The 20,934-nt window shown below is 45.1% G+C and overlaps 1 protein-coding gene across 1 annotated transcript; it reads left to right on the top strand.

Moving 5' to 3' along the window:
• Positions 1-3,118: 3,118 nt before the first annotated feature.
• lima1a (LIM domain and actin binding 1a) lies at positions 3,119-20,588 on the top strand. The gene is given in 12 exon segments (XM_041065141.1): positions 3,119-3,263; positions 4,798-4,937; positions 4,940-4,976; positions 5,982-6,027; positions 8,957-9,379; positions 14,994-15,060; positions 16,892-16,986; positions 17,830-17,895; positions 18,047-18,098; positions 18,454-18,518; positions 18,599-18,732; positions 18,885-20,588. Coding segments are annotated over 11 exon segments (2,139 nt in total). The 5' UTR covers positions 3,119-3,263; positions 4,798-4,852; the 3' UTR covers positions 19,954-20,588.
• The last annotated feature ends 346 nt before the right edge of the window (positions 20,589-20,934 follow it).

The raw sequence follows: 20,934 nt of genomic DNA, 5'->3' as shown, positions 1-20,934 counted from the left end.
GTGAGGAGGTTGGTTTATGGCGTCCTGTTATCGCTCTAATCTCCAGAAACAGGCAAACTATGTGGGCTGTGCAGCAGGGAGCAGCACCTGAAACACGGCGCACACATCCACATTGCCCCAATGACTTCACCGATCCATAGACTTTATCTCCAGCGCCACCTGCAGGTCACAGTTCACTTAAAAAAAGATGGGTATTTTCAGACCTACCTCAGACCTTACCCCTGGTGGAACTCTTAAGTTGAGGAGTCTTATTTTTATCTCAGTCGTGCTGCCACGGTGGTGAATCTATGACCTTTATCTCACCGAGTGAGGACAAACAACTTGTGTTTGAATCACTGTTGGTTTCCAAAATTCAGCAGTAACTAAAGTAAACAACCAAACCAAATTTTCACTCATTTCCAGATGATGCTGAAACCAAAAAACGATGGATTTGTACCATTCGACAAGATGAAGGCCTGTACTTTATCCTGGTATGTAGCCTGTTGAGTCACTTTTCACTTTTTGTTGACGTTCAGTCCCTAATATGGGTCAGGCCCTCAAAGCTGTAGATCCTACACTGCCCATGATGCATAATCTTGTTTGGCCCTCCCTGTCTGGGAAACGTTTTTCATCTTTCCACATGTCCAGTTTAAAAGGAAGCCTTCAGTTTTAAATTTGTAGTGTTCAAGCTGAGATATTGTTGATATTTCCATACTTGGAAAGCTCCTCCGCACTCACTGAAGACGTCGTACGACTGTTTATTGGTACTTCCTGTGACAGTAAACAGATCTTGATGTGTAAAATCTGGAGTGCCCCTGAGGCCACATCCAGGCTGTGGACATTACAACATGGACTGAGTATTACAACAGTCTGTTCTTCAAGCAGAGAGAAATCTGCCTCTGTCTCTGAAGAACTATTCAGATCCTTTACTTAAGTAGAAATACTGATAATACATTACATGTAAAAGTCCTACATCAGGTATAAGTTTTAGCAGCAAAATATACTTTAAGTATTAAAAGTTAAAGTTCTTGTTCTGCAGAAAACTGTCTCCTATTTATCACATTATTAGATTATTAGTACAGTATTTTATGTTGTGCTCAAAGTAGGAGTAGTTTTTACTGCTTTATATCAGAGCTGCAAAGATAAGTTGATGGATTGATTAGTTGACTGACAGAAAATGAACCGACAGATGCTAATCAATTAAATGTTTCAGTAAAAAATACCTCGAAACCGTACTGACGTGCAACTCTAACACTGGTTTCTGAGCACGTTTCATTTCTCTGTTCCTAAATCTGTGAAGAATTCACCAGAATAAAACACAAGACTTCACTGATGCAGCAGGAGGAAGTTTGAATCGTAAGAATCATCAGAAACAAACAAAGAGAAGCAGGACTGAACAGATTCCTAGATCAACAGGTTGACGTACTTGCGATGGAAGATGTCACTACTCGGAGTCACCTGGTTCACAGGCGCCTTTTCAACACATGAACTGAACGCTTCTCTTTGCTAATGACACAGTGAGTCACAACACAGACGCTGATCTGTGCTGATGATTTCATATCTGAGATTGAGCTCGATGAGTGTGTCCCTGTTTGGACTGTGACGTTTGTGTATTTACCTGTGTAGATTGCTGTCTGGCCTGTGGCACACACATGTAGCTGGGACATACAGGAGGTTGTTATTGTTGTCATTGTCTTTTTAATGAAAAATGTCACAGGCAAATATTTCAAAACTTAAAGATTTTTAGTTTCTAATGATAGAAAACAGAGAAAAGTTGTTCATAACTCACACTGGAGAAGCTGGAACCAGAGCATTGTTTCGAGAATTGCTCTAAAAAAGACGGATTTCCTCAAAGTGAGACTGGAAATCTGAAGTCACTTCTCTACACTGGAAACTTCTGCTGATGTGCTGATGTTTGGAAAGAAAACAAAAAGAAACATAAAGTGACTTCAGGTTCTGACTGCCGTGAAAGCTGCAGGTGAAAGTGAAACTAGCTTTAACCTTTACCTCGGAATTCTCAGGAATTGTTGGGAATTTCTGAGGTGAGATGAGGCCAGTCCCTCTCCACAGCCAAAGAATCACAGCCGTCATGTGTTTGGGATTAGACGGACTCGCTGTTTGAGATGTGACTCTGGTGGATCTGAAAATCTTTAGTGGCACCACAAAGCTTTTATCCCAGAGGGCCTCAGTGCACTCCCCCCTCCTCCCTCCTCCCCCCCACCCCCCCACCCCCCAACGTGGAGGAGAACAGATGAAGAATTACCTCAGTTAAGATGGTGAATAAAAACTGTTTATACAGCTGGAACAGGAAAAATTAAATGAATCTGCAACTAGTTTGATAATCATTAAAGTAATTTTTCAAGAAAAACGATGGTTGCAGCTCCTCACGTGGGAATTTACTGATTTAACTTGTTGTAAATTGTTGTAATTTAAATATCTCTGGGGATTAGACTGTTGGTCAGATAAACCAAGATGTGAAGACGTGAAGAAGTTTTATAGATAAAAGGTTTTATTGATTAATTGAGAAAAGAATCTGCCGATTAATTGCAGCTACTAAAAGCTACAGTTATTAGTAAGTATTAGTAGTATATACAGTGAACATATTGTACACCTGTATGATAGACAGACAGCGTAGTTTGCATCAGAGTCCTGAACCAGATCGAGTCTGTCAGGGTCTGTGACTGGGCCAAACTCTGGGCACTGCATGTGAAATCACCTTATTCTTCATTTTAGGTTGTAATTTCTGTTTGTCTCATTAAGAAAAAAAAAAGTTATCTTTAAGCAACACATCCTCCCCTTTTCTGTAACACCCCCCCCTCCTTTCAGTGGAGTCAGTCAGGACTGTGAATGAGTCACATCCTCTAAACCCTTGACCTTGTGAGAAAGTGGGCAGTCAGGAGTCTGCAGTTCACTCAGCTTCCAGGAATCCAGTGTGGGATTCCCCCCCCCCCCCCCCCCCCCCCCCGCCCCCTGTCCCCGCCCCCCTCCCTGCTGCTTGTCTGCCATGTTGTTGAACACAGGGCCCACAGGCTCGCCACATGCCTTCAGGTTGCTTTGTAGCTACACTGAGCCCAGCAGTGCTTCTGATTGGACGGGGAGGGCGAGCTTGTACCTGCCAGGTGGAGGTGAAAGCAGCTTCATCATTGGCTGAGAGGAGTTAAATGGGAGCGCTGGGACTCCTCCTACTTCCCTGTCTACTCAAAAGCACTGGTGAAAGCAGCCGAGGAGTGAAAAGAGAAGGAAATGTGCATGTAGAGTTTCTGAAACGGCAGAGATAGTCACAGGTAGGTGGAGGTGTTCTGAATCCATTGCTGTTGTTTTATTCTCCTTTACGTGACTCAGTAATGTTAAAAATGTTTGTTTAAGCTGTTTGAAACTTTTTCTGTGTTTCTCTGAAGTTTGAAATCCAGCAGCCATGTGTTCTTTTGATCTTTAAAATCTGAAATCAAGCATCCAGGTTTGCTCTGCTTCTTTTCAACCTCCAGGTCGCAGGTTTTTCTGTTGCCTGTGACCCTGAGACTTTGAAGCTAAGCTTTGCATGGACTGCATCAGTTTTACATGCTGCTTTGCCTGCAATCTAAACCTTGTGACACTGGTGACCTGAATTCATTCGTGTTTGGTGGGAGACGCTGTGATGCTGAGCGTGGTGATGATCGAATAATCGACTAGTTGATGGACAGAAAATGGATCATTTATCATGTAGAAATGCCGAACAGCTGATGGTTACAGTGTGTGTGAGTCTGCTGCTTCTAAAAAACAAACAAAACAGATTAATGGGTAATGAAAATAATTATTAGTTTTAGCCCAAATCATCAGATAAGAAGACAATGAAGACAATTCTGATGTTTTGCAGCCAAAAAATATGAAATTGACAAAGTAATAATTAGAGTGATAATGGTAATATTCCTTAGATATCTAGAAGCAGACTCAGAGCATCTTTCTGATGATAAAATACCGTCACAGTGTTTCCTGGGTGTCATTCCAGTCGCTGAGGAAAACTTAACACAAAGACTTAACGAGCCCGTCCAAATTAGGCAACATCCCACAATGGCCCACCTGCCGAGTGACGTCCAGGCCTCCAAGTCGAGACCCTGGGGCCTCTGTCGTCATCGGCCCGCTCATCGACCTCATTGTTTAACTCATCCGAAGCGTGTGTAACTCACAGATGACAGTTACTTACTGTGAGCTGACGGTGCTGCTGCGTGCGTCTGCATGCCCTTAGCCTCAAGTCTCTGAGGCTGCAGAAGAGGCGGGCAGGTAGAGACGTGTGCGCATTGTGAAAGAGAGTGTGTGTGTGTGTGTTTATACAAGGGGGTTTTTGTGTGATGCAGCCGTATCAGTTGTCTTGTCTGCTGGTAGTCGCCCTCGAGGCTCAGCTACAGCAGTGTCACACAGGGAACAGATGGTCAATGGCTGTGTGACGTGCTCTATTGACTTTCTGACTCAGACACTGGGGCCGGTCTGTGCTGCAGCAGTAACACAGTCAAATGTGTAGTCTGACAAAATACATCGATTTCTGGCTGAGGTTTTGTACTCAGATAAAAGCCTAACTGGCAGCTTTTGATCTAAAGCCTGTGTAACTACGTACAAAGAGGAAAGTATGACATTTATTCAGCAGTGTGAGAAGGGGTCATAAAATTTCAGTGCACAGGAAGGGTGTTTCTGCTTCAGCTTGCTGGTGTTAAAGCTGGTGAAGCTGCAGAGAAGAGGGAAGCGGAATCGGCAGCACACCTCCGGCACATGCTCTTATTTGCCTCGGTTTTGTTTTTATTTGGATGAACATCGTCCTGCCTTTTTGCGCTCTCCCCTCTCCCGCAGAGTTTCATTCACAGGAAGCTGTCAGGCAGATTGATCGCTCAGACGTACAGCAAACATGGCCTCCGTCGCTCCCTTCAGCCGCAGGCAGTGGGCGTCCCAGTCACTGAGGGTCACCGCCAAGGAGCTGTCCATCGTCTCTGCCCGGGTAAAAACAACGCCATCGCAGAGCGCTTCTCCAAGTAAGTCGCTCCTCACCTTATCTCTCTCTCTCTCTGCCTCTGGCTTTGACCATGAGTTTAATAATTTAGCAGCATCCACTCAGCAGATAAGTCACTGTCTGTTTTTTTTTTTTTTCGCCCAGTTGTCTGTGCTGCCTCGGATCAGAAATGAGGCCGTGGGTCTCCCTCACACTTTTCTCGCCACTCAGCTGTTTTCAGTTTCCTCTTTTTTTTTTTGTAAAAATGTGATTATCACAGCCTCAGCCTCAGTCACTGTCTGCTGTGTTTGCACCCCCTCTGGTTTACAGACTTTACTGAGTAAAACTGAGCTGAACTCACTGTAGAAGCAAACCACCACCTCCCAGGTCTGTTAAACACAACATATCAAGTTACTCACGTGTGAATTGAGGAGGTGGCTGCATGGTGGGAGGTTTCCTCTCTGTATTTACTTCATCTGACCACTAGGAGTTAGTGCTGTTCTGCGTCTGTGGGTAAAGAAAAGAGAGTTTACAGTGTATTTCATCCTGATAACAAACATTTCATAATTACCTTGGATGTTGTGAAACAGATATTTTTTTTTTTATCAGCGTCTCCCAGATGAACAACAGTTTGCTTTCCCATCAGTTATATTCTTCGCAGTGCAGGAAAATGTCTGAGACAGTTTTTAGATTTAAAATCAGTAAAACATTTCATAGTGCTAAACTCTCCACTGATGAAAGTCTTTTTAAGGAGACATTAAATTTGGTCTTTGAATAAAGAAAAAAATCACAACAAAACCTATTGAAACAAATGGACAGATGATGGAATCCACTGTGTGGGCTGAAGATTTTCCATCCAGATTTACTGTAACTCCTGAAATCACCTCATGTCTTTGCAGAGGATCAGGGACATCTCATATTAATGTCCCGGGTGTGTATCACAGGGAAGGGCAGGACCAGATGCTTCTGCTTCTTACTCTGTTTGCCATAATTTTCCTTCAGTGTCCTCACATTCACCGTCTGTCCAACAACTTGTCTTCCTGCTCAGGTACCAGATGGCAGCAGAGGAGGGCAACACAGAGAAGAAGAAAACGGTAAGAACCAAATTCAGTCTGGTCTGCACACACGGATTCACTTTGTCGCAGTGGTGGAGGAAGTGTTCAGGTCCTTCACTTACTCAGTCCTGCTTAAAAAAAAAAAAAAAAAACTTGAGTCAAAGGACATTAACATTACCATCGAAATGAGCTTAAGGCATCAAAGGTGTTGTTCCTCATGCATTTTAAGTGTGTAGCTAAGTTATTTTTATTTATTTGATTAATCCCTTTTGCTTATAAAATGACAGTAAATAGTATAAAATGCTCTTCGTAATTCCCCACAGACTAAAGTAACGTCTGCAGATGTGTTGTGTTGTTTGAAAAATGAGATCTGAAAAAAGCTGCACTCAGAATTTTTGTCAATTAGAGAAAATCTAAGTAAAAGTAAAATCGCACTTATGTAAAGAACTTGAGTAAATGTACTTAGTTACTCTCCATCACACTCGTACAGTGCGACACACACATCCAGCTGCTGGCGTTCCTGCCACACCTGTTGATCCACATGCTGCAGTTTCAGGCCGGAGAGGCTTCATATCAGAGACATGAATCTGAAGGTGAGACAGCGTCTCCTCGCTCGCCTGCCGAAGCACCGAGCCCAGAGCTCTGGCGAAAGCAGGCAGGCGAGCGACAATGGCATCTGCTGTCAGGCAGCAGCGGTAACAGGACGCCTCCGTCCCACCTGATCTGTGTGGGGAGGCTCGTTAGTGCCGTGTCTGTGGGGGACAGAGCACAGCGGGGGGGGGTGGAAGAGGGGGGGGCAGCAGGGGTCAGAGAGCTTCATTACAATTTCAGGTAGACGTGTTGCTCATTGGAGAACACGCTGCTGCTGCTGTGGCTCTGTAGTGTTTCCAGATACAAGAGAGCGAATGTTTTAAAAGTCACGGCTTCCTTCAGACAACGCTACTGGCCTGCTTCTGTGTTTGGTCCAGGCTGAATTAACTTTGCAACTATTGGATGGATTGCTTTGAAGTTTTAGCTCAGACATTCATGGTCCCCGGAAGCTGAATCTAAATGACTCCAGTGATCTCCTGACTTCTCCTCTAGCGCCACCATGGGGTTGAATTTGTGGTCTTGAGTTGAAATGTCTCAACAAATATTCAGTGGATTCAGTGCCATTAATTCTGTTACACACATTCATGGTCCCCTCAGGATGAATTTAACTGGGAATCCCTTAACTTTTCATCATCAGGCCAAAATTTTCATTTGTTTTAAAAACTTTTGGTAGAAGCATAGGTATTAGCATGTTAGCGTTGTGACTGTGAGTGAGTGAACAGGCTGATGTGGGCCTTAAACTGAAAGGAGCAATGTAATGCAGGACCATGAATGTTCATCCACAGAAAAAGTAAAGAGGGTACGAGGCAGCAGTGTTAGCCAGAGGTTTTCCTCAGCTCCAGTCCCTCAGATAAAGTCTGACACAGAAACCAGTCTTGGGGGTTTATCAGAGGATCATTATTTCTGCTGAATAATTCACTGAGCAGCTCTTTGTGAAGATGTTTGTTTGCCTTCTGTTTCGGTTTCTCTCCCTTTTTTTACCTTTTTCTCATTTCCTGGACTTATTTTCCCTCTTTCCTTCACTGACTCTCTGTTTCTGATTTTCTCTCCCTCCCCGCCCCCTCCCTGCCCCTCACCCCTCGATCCCCTTCACTCCCTCTCTGTTTCCTCCCCTCCTTCCTTCCCTCTCTGTGTTGTAGGGGGTGGGCTAGTTACTTCATTCTGCTCTGATCACTTCTCAAGGCTCTCACATCTGGGACAGCTTGTAGCATTTCCAGCCAGCAGACACATTCAGCGCACACACAGACACACACGTATACACAAACCCACAGCGCCAACTGGACAGCCGGGGTCATCCTCCTCCCACTCAGGTTTTTAACTCTCTACTTTGACTAGAAAAGTTTTTTTTTCCCAGCTCTTCTCCTGTGCTCTCTGTTCTGTCTCCAGGTTTACAGACGTGCATGCTGAGCTGCTCACAGCTCTTTGTCTTTTGTGCAGTTGTTTCTGTTTCCCATCTTTTACTGTCTTTTCTTCTTCAGACGTAGCTGAAAGTGTCGCATGAACGCTGACATGTAGTTTAACTTGTGTGCGGCCGGTGTTATATTTAGTTTCAGTGGGGTTTTTTTTTGTTTTGGTTTTGTTTTTTTGCTTCATTCAGCGGTTGGAGGATCAGGTGGCGTGAGTCCAACATTGATGGAATTCACTGAGGAAACTAAAAACAGATTCAGTGAGTGGAAAGCATCCCTCAGTGTGTCTTCTCCACCAGAGTCTTGTCGTTATAGCTGCTGTTGAGTGGTTAGCAGTGATCTTGTCATTACTCTCTTTAAATAATCTTTCTTATATGCTCATGTACTATACATCCGCATGATGGACTGTACAGTCTGTATGGGAGACATGTGACCAGAGATGATTAGTTGATTAACTTAACTTATGTGACGGTTGACTGAATATCTCAGCTAAGACCTCAGACCTCAGCTTGTGTTGTGGAGCTGAAACGGTTGGACTGTGGGTGAGACAAATTGACTTTCAGTGACCTCACATTTCTTCTCTACGTTCTGACATTTTATAGATAAACATTTAATTTGGTTAACTGAGAAAATGATGAGCAGGTTAATCATTAATGAGAACAATTTGTAGTTGCAGTTACATTCAACCTGGGTCCAGCTGTATTTGCAGAGACAGGTCCAGGTCCAGTATTTGGACAGATACACATTTCGTGTGTCTCAGCTTTAGTTTGAGCAGCATCTAGTTGAATGTATAAATCCGACTCAGGGGACAGATGAAGCTGAGACACAGACAGGAAGTCAGAAAGAAAAACTGAAATAAAACCAGCCTTTTTAACTGAGCCAGGGAGCCGGGATCAAACTGCATTTTGAGTCTCAGACTGAATAGAACCTCTGTGTGTTGATAACAGCTGGGCGGTTGTTTCTCTCTGCAGGTTGCAGAACCTCCGCTCAGTGGGAACCTGAGTGTTTTAAAGAAACGCTGGGAACAACAACAACAGCAGCCGCAGCCGTTGTCGTCCAACCCTCAGACCTCCATCAGTCAATCACCAGGCCCAAAACCTGCGCCCAGGTCACAGATCAAGGCCCAGTCTGACACCCTGAAAACCACCAGGCTCTCGCAGGACCACGACGCTGAGCCGGAGGCACCGGTTCACTCTGAGATCAGTGAATCCACCTCCAACGGGCTCCAGTCAGCTCAGCCCGAGGATCTGACCGACATGGAGGCGAAGCCCAGCAGAGATTCGGAGGAGCAGGAGGGAGCAGCATCAGCTGAAGTGCCCGACTGCGAGAAACCGAGCGTTCCCCTCAACAGCCTGAAGATGATGTTTGAGAAGGGAGAGAACCTGAGCGACAAGGCAAGTTCTCATCTTTTCTCATCAGTGACAATGACAAGCAGGTTTTTAAGTCTGTCCTCATGTCTCACTGGACACATGAAGGCGGTGGAAAAATATACTCGAGTACTTAAAAATATGCTCGAGTCAATTTTGAGGTACTTTGCTTGAATAACAGAAACAGTTTACTGTGAACTTTAACAATATGGAGTCAAAAGTTGATGAACTTTGAGTTAACGAACCTTCTGTAGTTTCATGTCAGACAAAATAGGAACATAACACAAAAAAAAAAAAGTCTGTTTGTTCTCAAAGAGGTCAGATCCCTCCAGTGCTGTCATGCTATAGTCACATGGTGCAGCCTCACTACACCACCGGTCATCTCATCACACACACACACACACATACGCGAGCACGCACACACTCAGCTGACTTGCACATCCTCTCGGCGAGCACCAGCACTTCATGCCCCCTCACCCCCCCCCCCCCCCCCCCCCCCCCCCCACCCACACCCCCCGGGGCGGCTAATTGTTGTTTGTGAGCATAAAAGTGGAGGCATTTATCATCGGGTCATGCGTTTCCTTGAGGCGTGTAAAATGCAAAGTGCTCATACTCGAGGTGTGACATGTTAACAACGGTCATGCTGTGTTTCCTCCACACAGAGCACCCATTTCTGAGAGAGAGAAAACATTAGGAGCCATTATGAGGCTGTAAGAAGCGTGCCAGTGTCTCAGTGTTTAAAAAAAAAAAAAAAAAAAAATTAACAACCCACAAAACACCACTGACCTAAAATCAGCTGGACTTCAGCTGTTGAAGCCTCCCAGTCAATTCATTGCATGCTGCTGTAATCTGTATTTTTATTTTGAAAAGTCTCATTTGTTGTGATTTATCTCCAGACTTTATAGTGCATTTTAGCATCTTTCAGCTCATTGTTTTGGTTCACTCCCACCGCTCTCATAGCGCCGTTTTCAAACGCAGCAGGAAGCGGTTTTCAGTTTTCAAGAGATATAAAAACCCTCCATGCACCATTTAGCAGCTAAATGCTGCATTAAATGCAAACAGTAAATAAATGCAAAAACATCTAAAAGAGGGTGAATATTGGGCCTAATTTTGTAAGGTGAACAAAAACATGAATTTAATGACGATATTGTTTTCCAACACAATCACCATATCAGCTTGTTTCTGTTGCTCCCAAGTGGCCAAGAAACAATCAATTATTACAGGTTTAAGTCTGAGATTCTCACAGGTTTTCTTCTCTGAAGGCAGTAAATACAAAACAAATGTGAGAGCAAACCCACTCGACTCTCTCTGACTTTCGTTTTGAGTTTCAGCTTCGTGAGAACAGCTCAGTGAGCAGACAGCTCCCCAGGCGAACAGCCACTCCTCTCAGAGTTTCTGCTCGTCCATTACCGTAAATGTTTTATCCCATTAACCATCAGCAATCATGCAGTGATGTTCTGAAAGGATAAAGATGACGATGCTCAATATTTTCTATCTGTCCACAAATCCCATGAAAAATCTCCTCTGCACCATCGGTTCCTTCTAACAACAGAAATCGGCTTTAAAAGAATAGTTAGACATTTTGGGGAAAGTTGGATGACAAACACACATATTCGGTATGTGGTGTTAGGATAAATCCATGGGTTGTTTTGATCTTTTCATGATATTTGTTGAGAATAAGGAAAACATAGAAAATCACCAGACTTATCTTTTAAACCTCAGATCCAGCACCAACAAAAGGAGGGTTCCTGCCAGAAAAAAAAAAAAAAACACACACATTAAAATGTGCTGAACAAAGACTCTGCACCACTTGCAGCTCAACACTGACCTCCTATGTGGGCTTTTAAAAAGTGAGATCAAGGAGCGCTACAGGGAGTTGGAGGGATTTGGAGACTCTTTTATTGAATGTTGCATAGTTTTCTTACCAAAGGAGGAATTGTTTGGGGGAAATCCTCGAGCAGTGATACTAGATCTATACAGTCCTGCAGACCCGCTGTGCAGGGACTTGTACAATAGCCCCCACTGTAAAGCTGAAGCCGGGCCTTTCTGCTTCCCTTTGTTGAACTGCTCTTCACAGGGCAGATGATGTAATGGTGCAGGCTCATGACTGCAGACAGCTGATCTGACCGTCTCCGCTTAAGGCCAGCCCCCCCCCCCCCCCCCGCACCCCCTCCCCTCCCCGCCCCGCCCCATCAATCATCCCTGTCGTCCACTTTCTCTTCCTCTTCCATCTCTTTCTCTTTCATTCTTCTGCACATCCTCAGAGATCTGAAACCTTCACTTTGTCCTTTTTTCTTCTTTGCTAGCAGCGTGTCTGCGACTGTAATATCTCAACAACTATTGGATGAATGACCATGAAATTTCCTGGAGACATTCTTGGTGCCCAGATGAGCAACACTTATGACTGTGACGATCCCCTGACTTTTCCTCCGGCATCGTCATGAGGTCAACATCTGTAAATGTTGAGTAAAAAAATCTCAACGGCTGCTACTGCATGGATTACCATGATATTTGTCACACGTATTCGTGACACATTCGTGTCCCTAATCAAGGTCAATCATAGTCACTCTGGTGATCAGCTGACTTTTCATTTAGCGTCATCATCAGGTTACTTTTTTCTAACCCCTTCCTTGCTTTGGTGCAAAGGAGGCAAAATCAAAAAGGAGATTACAAAGAATAAGATATAAAAATGAAATACATAAGAGGCAGTTCTAAACCCATTTTCTACCACTGCCCAATAAAGGCCAAACCCCCCCCCACAGTTCTTATCTAATGAAAGCCCCTCTCGACTCCCCTCCCTGGGTCGGGGGAAGCATACAGTCATGAGGCACTGTGAAATTAATTGACCCTCACCCCGCATGCCTGGAACCCCCCCGTCCTTCCCTACACACTCACACAGCTCAGCCCCACCTATCCTCCCTCCTTCACTCCCACTGTCCCCCCTCCCCTCCCCTCCCCTCCCCTCCCACACCAGCTGCTCCTCCACCACCCTCCTGTCCCAAATGACTCCACCCCCGTACGCCTGCCTCTTTATTCTGAAGCTGGGGCACTGTGACACAGGAAAAAAAAACAACACAAAAAAGCCCCCCCCCCCCCCCTCATCTTACCCATCTGTACCACCATGACACACTTTGCCTCCCCTCCTGTCATCATCCCCACCTTCATCCGGCCACACCCCCCTTTGAATTGCACCCCCCTAGGAACACCTGCTCCCTGTCGCCTTTCCTATTCCCACCCAGTCTATCTCCCCACCTCCTCCTGCCCCCTGAAACCGTCCCCAGGGACCCTTCGCCACATCTCCCCTGCCAAAAGCCAGACTGGGCTGCTCTGCTCAGTCAGTGCCTCTCTGCTCTGGAGCTCAGTCCTGGTCCTGCTGGTGTAAAGTCCCGTCTCTGCTGGATTCAGTCACACGATCCGAAAACTCCGGAGAACCGGCTTCACCTCGGTTTCTCTTCTGACTCTTCGTCCCGTGTGGCTTTTCTTTTTCCTTTTCACTCCGTGTCCCTTGAGGAGAGGTAGCTATGCTGCTTTCATTTATACGTCCGTGTGGTGTTTCTTTCTGTCTTTGTTTAACAGGCCTCGGCTTCATCACCCTGAGACACTGCTCTTACTTCTCCCGTGTGTTTGTGCTGACCGCTCTGCTGGATTAGGATGTTTTCACTGCGGCTGAAAGAGGCCTTTTAGACCACACGGCTGAAAACAGCTTCTCAGAGTCCACTTCACGAGCTGACCTTATCAGTGGCTCCTTTCATCACTTTGAACTGTGTTACTGAGTCATGGCCTGGCTGCATTACTGTGTTTAAAGGCTGTTAACTCACTCCGTTGGTGCCTTCCTCTCCTGTCTTTGTTTTGGTAAACTAACAGGGTATTGTCTTTGGTAAACTGTGTGTTTGTATTTGTGTGTGTGTGTGTGCGGTGTGTTCAGGGACAGGGCGGGGTCACAAGGGGAACTGCAAGTCAGTCTGTCAGTCTGAATGTGAGCTTTAATAGTATCAGGATTAGCGGCAGATTCTTTGTCTAGCCTGCTGATCCAGCCTCCTGAGACCCAGCCTGGCCTCGTATGGTCCGCCTGCCTGTTTACATCCCACTGACCCCCGCCCCATGTTTACATCCCCTCATCACAGACACACACATGCAGAGCTACATGAGCTAGTCTGGGAGATAATCCACCTTTGGGGACAGATCCATTATTATGATGATGATGATGATGGTTTCTTTTGCTGTGATTTGTCTGAGGCACTAACTCGCTGTGTAACTCGGTGTTCCTGCCCACAGTCATGATTCAGCCGTGTGCACGTTATGATACGTGTGCATTATTTATGATTGTGCGTTTAACTCACCCCTGACTCAGACTCGCCCTCACATGACATCATCTCTTTTGCTCTGGCTCGTACTGTTCACCTGATAAAAGGATTAAAGTTTAGTTCGTGGCTGGAAGATTAAACCTCTTTATAGACGCCCCCGCGATGCACCCAAAATAAAAAGGTTACTGTCCCTCAACAGTTACGTTTACAATCTCTTTTTACAACCGAAAATCACCTAAAGTAACAGCACCAAGGCTAAATTGTCCCACAGGTGTGTGATGGTGTGTTTTCAAAGGTTAGTGTAATGAAAAGATGCCAGAAGTGCAGGACTGAGCCATGATTCACTGATGAGCTTTGACTTGTCTGAACCGTACTGGTTGTGTTTCACCTGCAGTCACCTCAGCTTTGTTTTCTGTTGTGAAATCTTTACTTGCTGAAGCCTGCAGACTGAATCTAAATCAGCACGCAGAGTGAAAACCACTCATTCGATGTTTTTAAGCGCCACAGTGAAGGCGAGTCGCTCGCTGCTCTTCCAGACTGGAGGTTAAATGCGTGGAAGCGTCACAGTCGCTGTGTTGTGTAATCTGGACCAGAAGTGACTGATTGGATCGATGTGTTTCCTCATGTTGGACGGAGGACTTGGCGTGACAGTCAGTGGGAGAGGTTTGACGGCTGCAGGAGAGTTGAGACTTGTCGGCTGATGTGACTTCACCAGATTGATGAAAGATGTGTGAAGGACGAAAGCACAGGTTCCTCAGAAACTGATCGTAAACACAGCTCTGAGCCGGGTCAGGTCAGAGTTTTAGAGTTTTACGAAGAGATTATGGTTGAATTTCTATATTTTCGTAGTTTTCAGGTATTAAAAAAAAAAAAAAAAAAAAAAAAACCCAAAAAAACAGAAGGTCTGAAAACCACAACAGAGAAATGATCAGTTTGTTTTCTGGCTGGTGGCTGTGGACAGACGGGGTGTCTGTCTCAGACTCCGTCTCTCTGAGCTCATAAGGGGATTAAAGTGGTTTGGACTGGACGAGCAGACACACACACACACACACTCTTTACCTCTTGTCTTTTCGTTTCGTTCATCCCTCTACACTTTGATCATCCTGACGGACGTTAGCGCCTCCAGTCTGTTTGCTCCACCGGCCGAAACATGTGAGCATCAAATGAGTGTGTGTGTGTGCCATAGTGTGTGTGTGCTGCAGTGTGTTTAAAGAGGCCGTACAGGAAACATGGAGGCTGTTTTTTGTGCTTTGACTTCAGCTTTATATTTTTATTTTCTACACCCCCTGACCGTGTGTGTGTGTGTGTCTGTGTGTGCGTGTGTGTTTTTTTTGCAGGTGTCCAGGGAGCAGACAGGTAGAGGTAACAACGGTAACACTGCCAACATGGACCCGCTACTAGGAGGTACATGCATATGTTTGTTATAATTTAGTTTTTGGGCATTTTTATCATAGAGATGACAGGAAGTGAGGAGAGTGAAAACGTGCTCAGAAACAGCACCTGTAGCATCTCGTGTGATCACAGTGCCACTGTTTTAACTTGCTAATGGCACATATGAGTATATTATACAGGAGAACAGTGATGTACCATATAATTTAGTACCAGTTAGACTGTAAATATATAAATACGCAGCCGTCATTTTTTCTGTTCTCTCGTTAAAGCTGCTTTTATCAATATTTTACATTAACGATAAATGAAATCACTAAAGTGAAAGGGGGCGCTCAAGAACTGTCACCCGACTCTCCAGTTCCCCTCAGTTCTACTAAGCATTTTAGCGTCTTTCAGCTCATTATTTTGGTTTTACATCAGCTTTACGAACTGTCACTGCTGATAAATGCACAACCTGCTCAGCACCGAACAACACACAAAGTCAGAGACTCGTTGGTGAACATGAGGAGACCAAAACAGAGCTAAAAGAGAGTGAATACTGGCCTTAAATTCATCAGGTGGATATAAATTAACTGCTGGGTGTGTAAATCCCAACGTTTAATCATATTTACTCATAGTTTAATGAAGGTAAACTTTTTTTTTTTTACCACAACGTTGAAAAAATGGCAAAGAGCAACATTACTGTTCATTTGTAGTCACGTCTGTGTCCATCTGATGAGTCCAAGTCCAGTCTTCCTCCTCTTTTAGCTCTGTGTTTGGTCTCTACCAACTCCTAAGGGAAATATTTGACCCTTTAGCTGCTAAATGCTCTGATATGTTCAGCATCTGGTCTTCAACTGTGACTGTTTGCTGTTCGGGGCTGAAAACAGGAGTGAAGCAAAGCAGTGAAGCTCAAAAAATCAGAAAATCAAAACAAGGATCTGAAAAACGCTAAAACCCTCTGTAGAGATGACATAATCTCAGTAACTATCTGTGGATTTTGTTTCTTTGAGTGACACTTTGCACACAAAAGCAGTATAATCAAAAATACTGATTACAGCTGCTTTAAAAACAAATGTAAAGACTGATATATTTGTGTTAAGGTGAGGAGCAAAAAGCTACGCTGCTCAAATGGGCTCCGATTTACAAAACCCTTGTTTCAGTCACGTAATCTGCACATCCAGCGTTGTTCTCTGGAACTGTTCAGTGAGTCACAAACAATGTCCTCCAGAACACCGAGTGTTGTCCTGCCTTCCTCTGGATGGATTACATCCTTCCCAGAAATGAAAAGCTCAGAAGTGACGACACAGGCCCGCCTCTGTAAAAGCACTGTGATCAGCAGACCGCTTCAGAGAGCACAGGAAGAGACGAACTCCTGTTTCCCTCTGCTGTGCACGCGACTCCTGACCCCATGTTCCTTTCCACAGTCTGCATGACTAACCAGCACGGCCTGCACTCCGTCTGAACTGGGATGGATGGAAAAACAAAAAAAAAAAAATCTGTCCGTCCTGAACAGGAACCGTCGTCTTTGTAATGAAGAATTCAACAGATGTTCCTCATGTTGGCAACAGATGCCAACATGAGGAAACACATCGATCCAATCAGTCAAAGATTCTGTTACACTGTCTGTAGGTTGTTGTAAGCTACAGCGAGCAAGTCAAGTAAAACCAGTTCCTAACAGTTTGAAGGAAAAACTGAGACGAACGACGTTAACGATGCCCAAAAACCTCAAGAAATTAAGTTTCATAAACAAGGAAAATGCACTGTGGTGAAATTTAATTAATCACAACCAATCTTTTGCATCATTGTACATTCATTGGACAATACTGTGTGTAAATATGTGTGTTTGTGTGTTGTTGTGTACCAGATGGAAGCCTTGCAGAGTCCACTCCTCTCCGGGACAGGATGGCCCTCTATCAAGCTGCCATCTCCAAACAGGATGTCCCTCCCACCTCAGTCAGTGTGAGTAACCGTGGGCCTCCTTGGTCCCCAGTGGCCTAAACTACCAAGATATCACAGGGTCAGTCCACCGGTCATGTTTAGAACTACCATCTTCTGAGGCCCTGGACCCCAAACCACAACATCATCAGAGCTCTAAACCTGGAGACTTAAAAATCTTAAGGGTTTTTTTTTTTTTTTTTTTTTTTAAGTTTATTAGAGAGTCAACAGTAAATACAGAACAGGTCCCACACATGCATCTGCAGATCGAACAGCTGTCAGAGACTTTAAAAAAAACAGGTGTCAATGCAACAAGAATACGTTTGAGACCAACATGGAAAGTCTCAGTAATGAAAAGGTGTAAAGGCGTCTGTGTCTGCCAGATGCATGTGTAGTATATGAATACTCAATGTTCTTTAAGTGTCTGGATTTGGACAGCTGTTAGCTGTTATTATCGTAACTAGACAATTCAGGTATGTTAACAGCGACAGAGACTGCAGTCAGGTTTGTGATTTTGCGAAGTGTAAACTAAAGTTTATTAAATCACGTGGATTTTATCTGGATACGAAAAAACCTGAAATCAGACCAAAGTTCCCCCAACCGAACTCGCACAGGGTTCAGGGTTTCATTTCAACATTACATGACTTCTCTGCCTGACACCAAAGCTTTCAAGGTGACTGCTTAGTCAAATCCAATCACCCAAACTAACTCTGGACTGGAGGCGGCCAAGATGCGTCTCATCAGAGCGTCATAAGCAAAGAAACGGTCGACAGGCAGCTCAGACAGTCAAAGTGTCAAAGGATGAAACTGTCATGTAGGAAGGAGCACTGTGTGTTTTTACACTTTGTCTCTTGTCTCTTTTCTCAGAGTGATCCGCTGGACAGTTTCTGTGGAAAGCAGAAGGAGAACGTCCCCCCGTGCACTCTGGACATGGTGAGGAGTCTGACTTTAACTCAAACGTTCCAGGCACAGTGCACGTAAAACCGGCCACGTCGAAATATGTGACCGTTTGTGATGTAGAACTTTTTAACAAACAAACAAACATGACGGATGTTTTTTCTCACATGTTCTTTCTCTGTTACAGAGTCCAGAGTCTGAACCAAACAACAGGAAGGGTTTTACTGCAGAGAGCAACGGTAATTTTCTTTCCATGTCTTCATATGACTCTAGGTGATAGGAATTTTCTCCTGTAACGAGTTCTCTTCAGAGCAGATGTTAATGGAAAAACACAAAATTTAAACAGCTGAGGTTAATTATTCTAACTCAGAAATGTAGAGGATCCACTCTGTGTGATGAGGAACATTTATTATTATCATTTCTGTACAAATAATCATTGGGATCATCAGGAGTAAAATTTATTTCCAAACTCTTGAGCATCGACATGAAAGTTTATGTGGGAAAAGCCAAACACTTTTCTTTTAGAACAGCTCCCTCTAGTGTTCAGAGTGTGTCACTGCCTTTTCTCACCTTGATCATCATGTGGTCCCGCAGGTTCTGGTCCTGGAACCCCAGCATCCTCCATTCACAAAGACTCTCCTCAGCCCAAGACGCCCAGAGTAAGTCTCCACCTGGAACTTTCACCTCGCGTCACATTTATGTTTTTGTGTGAATGAACCAACGTACTTTTTGCTTGCAGAGCTTCCGGCTGCCGGTGAGGGAGACCTGCGTGTCGTGTCGGAAGACGGTTTATCCTCTGGAGAGGCTGGTGGCCAACCAGCACGTCTACCACAGCTCCTGTTTCCGCTGCTCGCACTGCAACACCAAGCTCAGGTGAGGAGGACTCAAACATAAAGGTCACTTCTTTTCTTTTCAGTAGATGTGGGGGGATATTGACTCAGCATGTGTGGCCCCCCAGTTGAACTGTTGGCACATTGGGCCCCTGAGTGTAAATGAATAAATGTTTCATTCCTCTCTCCGTCCAGTTTGGCGAACTACGCCTCCCTGCACAACAACGTCTACTGCAAGCCGCACTTCTGCCAACTCTTCAAGGCCAAGGGCAACTACGACGAGGGCTTCGGCCACCGGCCCCACAAGGAGCTGTGGGAGAGCAAAGGCGAGGGCGGTGAGACGTCACCGCAGTCCAACGCTCAGACCAAGCTGGTGATCCGGAGTCCGGCCCCGGCCTCAGACCTGGAAAGCCCCAGTGTGGAAGACTCCCCGCTGGCCAAAGTCAACGTGCTGATGGCCACTATGGAGGCTCTGGGACAGGGATCGTCAGAGAAGGCCGACAGACCCACAGAGACCCGCCGGCTGAAAATCTCCTGGCCGCCACGCACAGAGCCGGAGGACAGCGGCACTGGAGCCGCAGCAACCACAGAGGGGGGCTCTGCTGGGAAGCCCATCAGAGCCAAGTGGCCACCAGAGGAGGACTCCCCCTCCTCACCCCCTGAACAGGCCAGAGAGATGTCCTCCCTGCGCCGGAGCTCGTCCCTGAAGGAGCGCAGCATGCCCTTCATGCTGGCAGGACAAACCGGAGACACTCCTGCTTCTGAGGCCAGAAGAGAGAGTCCGCCTCCACCTGTGGACGACCGGCAGCTCAGCCCCGAACCCTCGAGCATGGAGCTGCAGCACGGCGGCCAGTCGTCAGACAGCCAGACGCCCACCGAGGACAGCTGTGTGGACGTTCACACCAGCTCAGGGGAGGAGGAGCAGGAGGGGGAGGAGGGGGAGACGAAGAGCGAGGACATGACTGAACTTCATCTCACCCAGGAGGAAGACGACGCTCCAGGAGGACAACCTGAGCAGGAGGAGGAAGACGAGGAGAAGATGGAAGAGGAAGAAGATGGAGGTGTGTTGGAGATGCCAACAGAGCCCACAGCCATCTCATCTCCTGAGGGAGAGGTGGAGGCCTGCCGGTCATCTCAGGATGTGGGATTCTGGGACAGCGAGGAGGTGGATGATAAAGAGGAGCAGCAGGAGGTGCTGACGGTGGAGGAAATGATCAAACGAAACCGATACTACGAGGACGAAGAGGAGGAAGAGGATGTATAAACGGAACGATCTGCTAACACGCTGACAGCCATGAACGCTTACTCTGTGCCTCTGTGAACAGTTTCAGTTGAAGCCATTCGTTCGGAGATTCTGCCGTTTGTTTTTAAAAGTACAATATTTAAAATTATGCCCCATGTAATGAATATTTTAGAACAGAAATCTCCAAAGGTTGTGGCACATAGAATAGACGTTTTATTTTTGTGTACATGACTGTTGTCATTTTCTATTTTCAGTGGCCTCGTAATGTGTTCTGAAGACCAACCACGTGGTCTCATTATACCAAGACGTGGGTAAGTTTACAGCTCACGTGTCTGTCGCCACTGAACAGCCTGTTAACGGGTAGTTAGGTTTCACAGACATGCTGAGGCCATCGTTTTAGAAAACAGAACATTTCATCTGTTATCGTTTTTATAAATAATGGGGTTTGCTGGGTTTTGGACACAGTTTCTATAGCGAATAAATCTGTCACTTCCTTTTCAGTCGCCATGTGCACAGAAAAAAAAAACACTTTTGTGCTTTTCTTTTCATTTTGTTGACTTATAACTGGATCTGAATAATGTTGTCCTGTTGTTTTTAAAACCCAGGGACCAAATATCCTACACTGCTACTGTTTAAATAAATTGTTATATACTTAATATGTTGTGTGAGTTTCTGATCCTGTGTCAAACAGAGTAAAGGCTGATGGAACATTAATTCATTCATTTACAGATGAGAGATGACAAAGAAAAAAACCCTACACATCTGAAAAAAATAACATGAGAGCACATCTTCATATTTCAGTATATAAAATACAGCATTAAACATAAGGGAGGAGGTGACCGGAGTCTACAGTCACGCGAGCTGTACTTTGCCTTTACAAAGTTGCAGCTAATAATTAATAAAGCACTTATTGATGCTTTATAGATCAGTTATAATGTTATTATTGGCTCATAAGTGATTCATAAAGAATTTGGAAAATATTAACCATAATTATAAATCCCA

The sequence above is a fragment of the Toxotes jaculatrix genome, chromosome 2 (genome assembly GCF_017976425.1).
Source record: "Toxotes jaculatrix isolate fToxJac2 chromosome 2, fToxJac2.pri, whole genome shotgun sequence".
NCBI lineage: Eukaryota > Metazoa > Chordata > Actinopteri > Toxotidae > Toxotes > Toxotes jaculatrix.
This window is presented reverse-complemented; position numbering and strand designations above follow the sequence as displayed.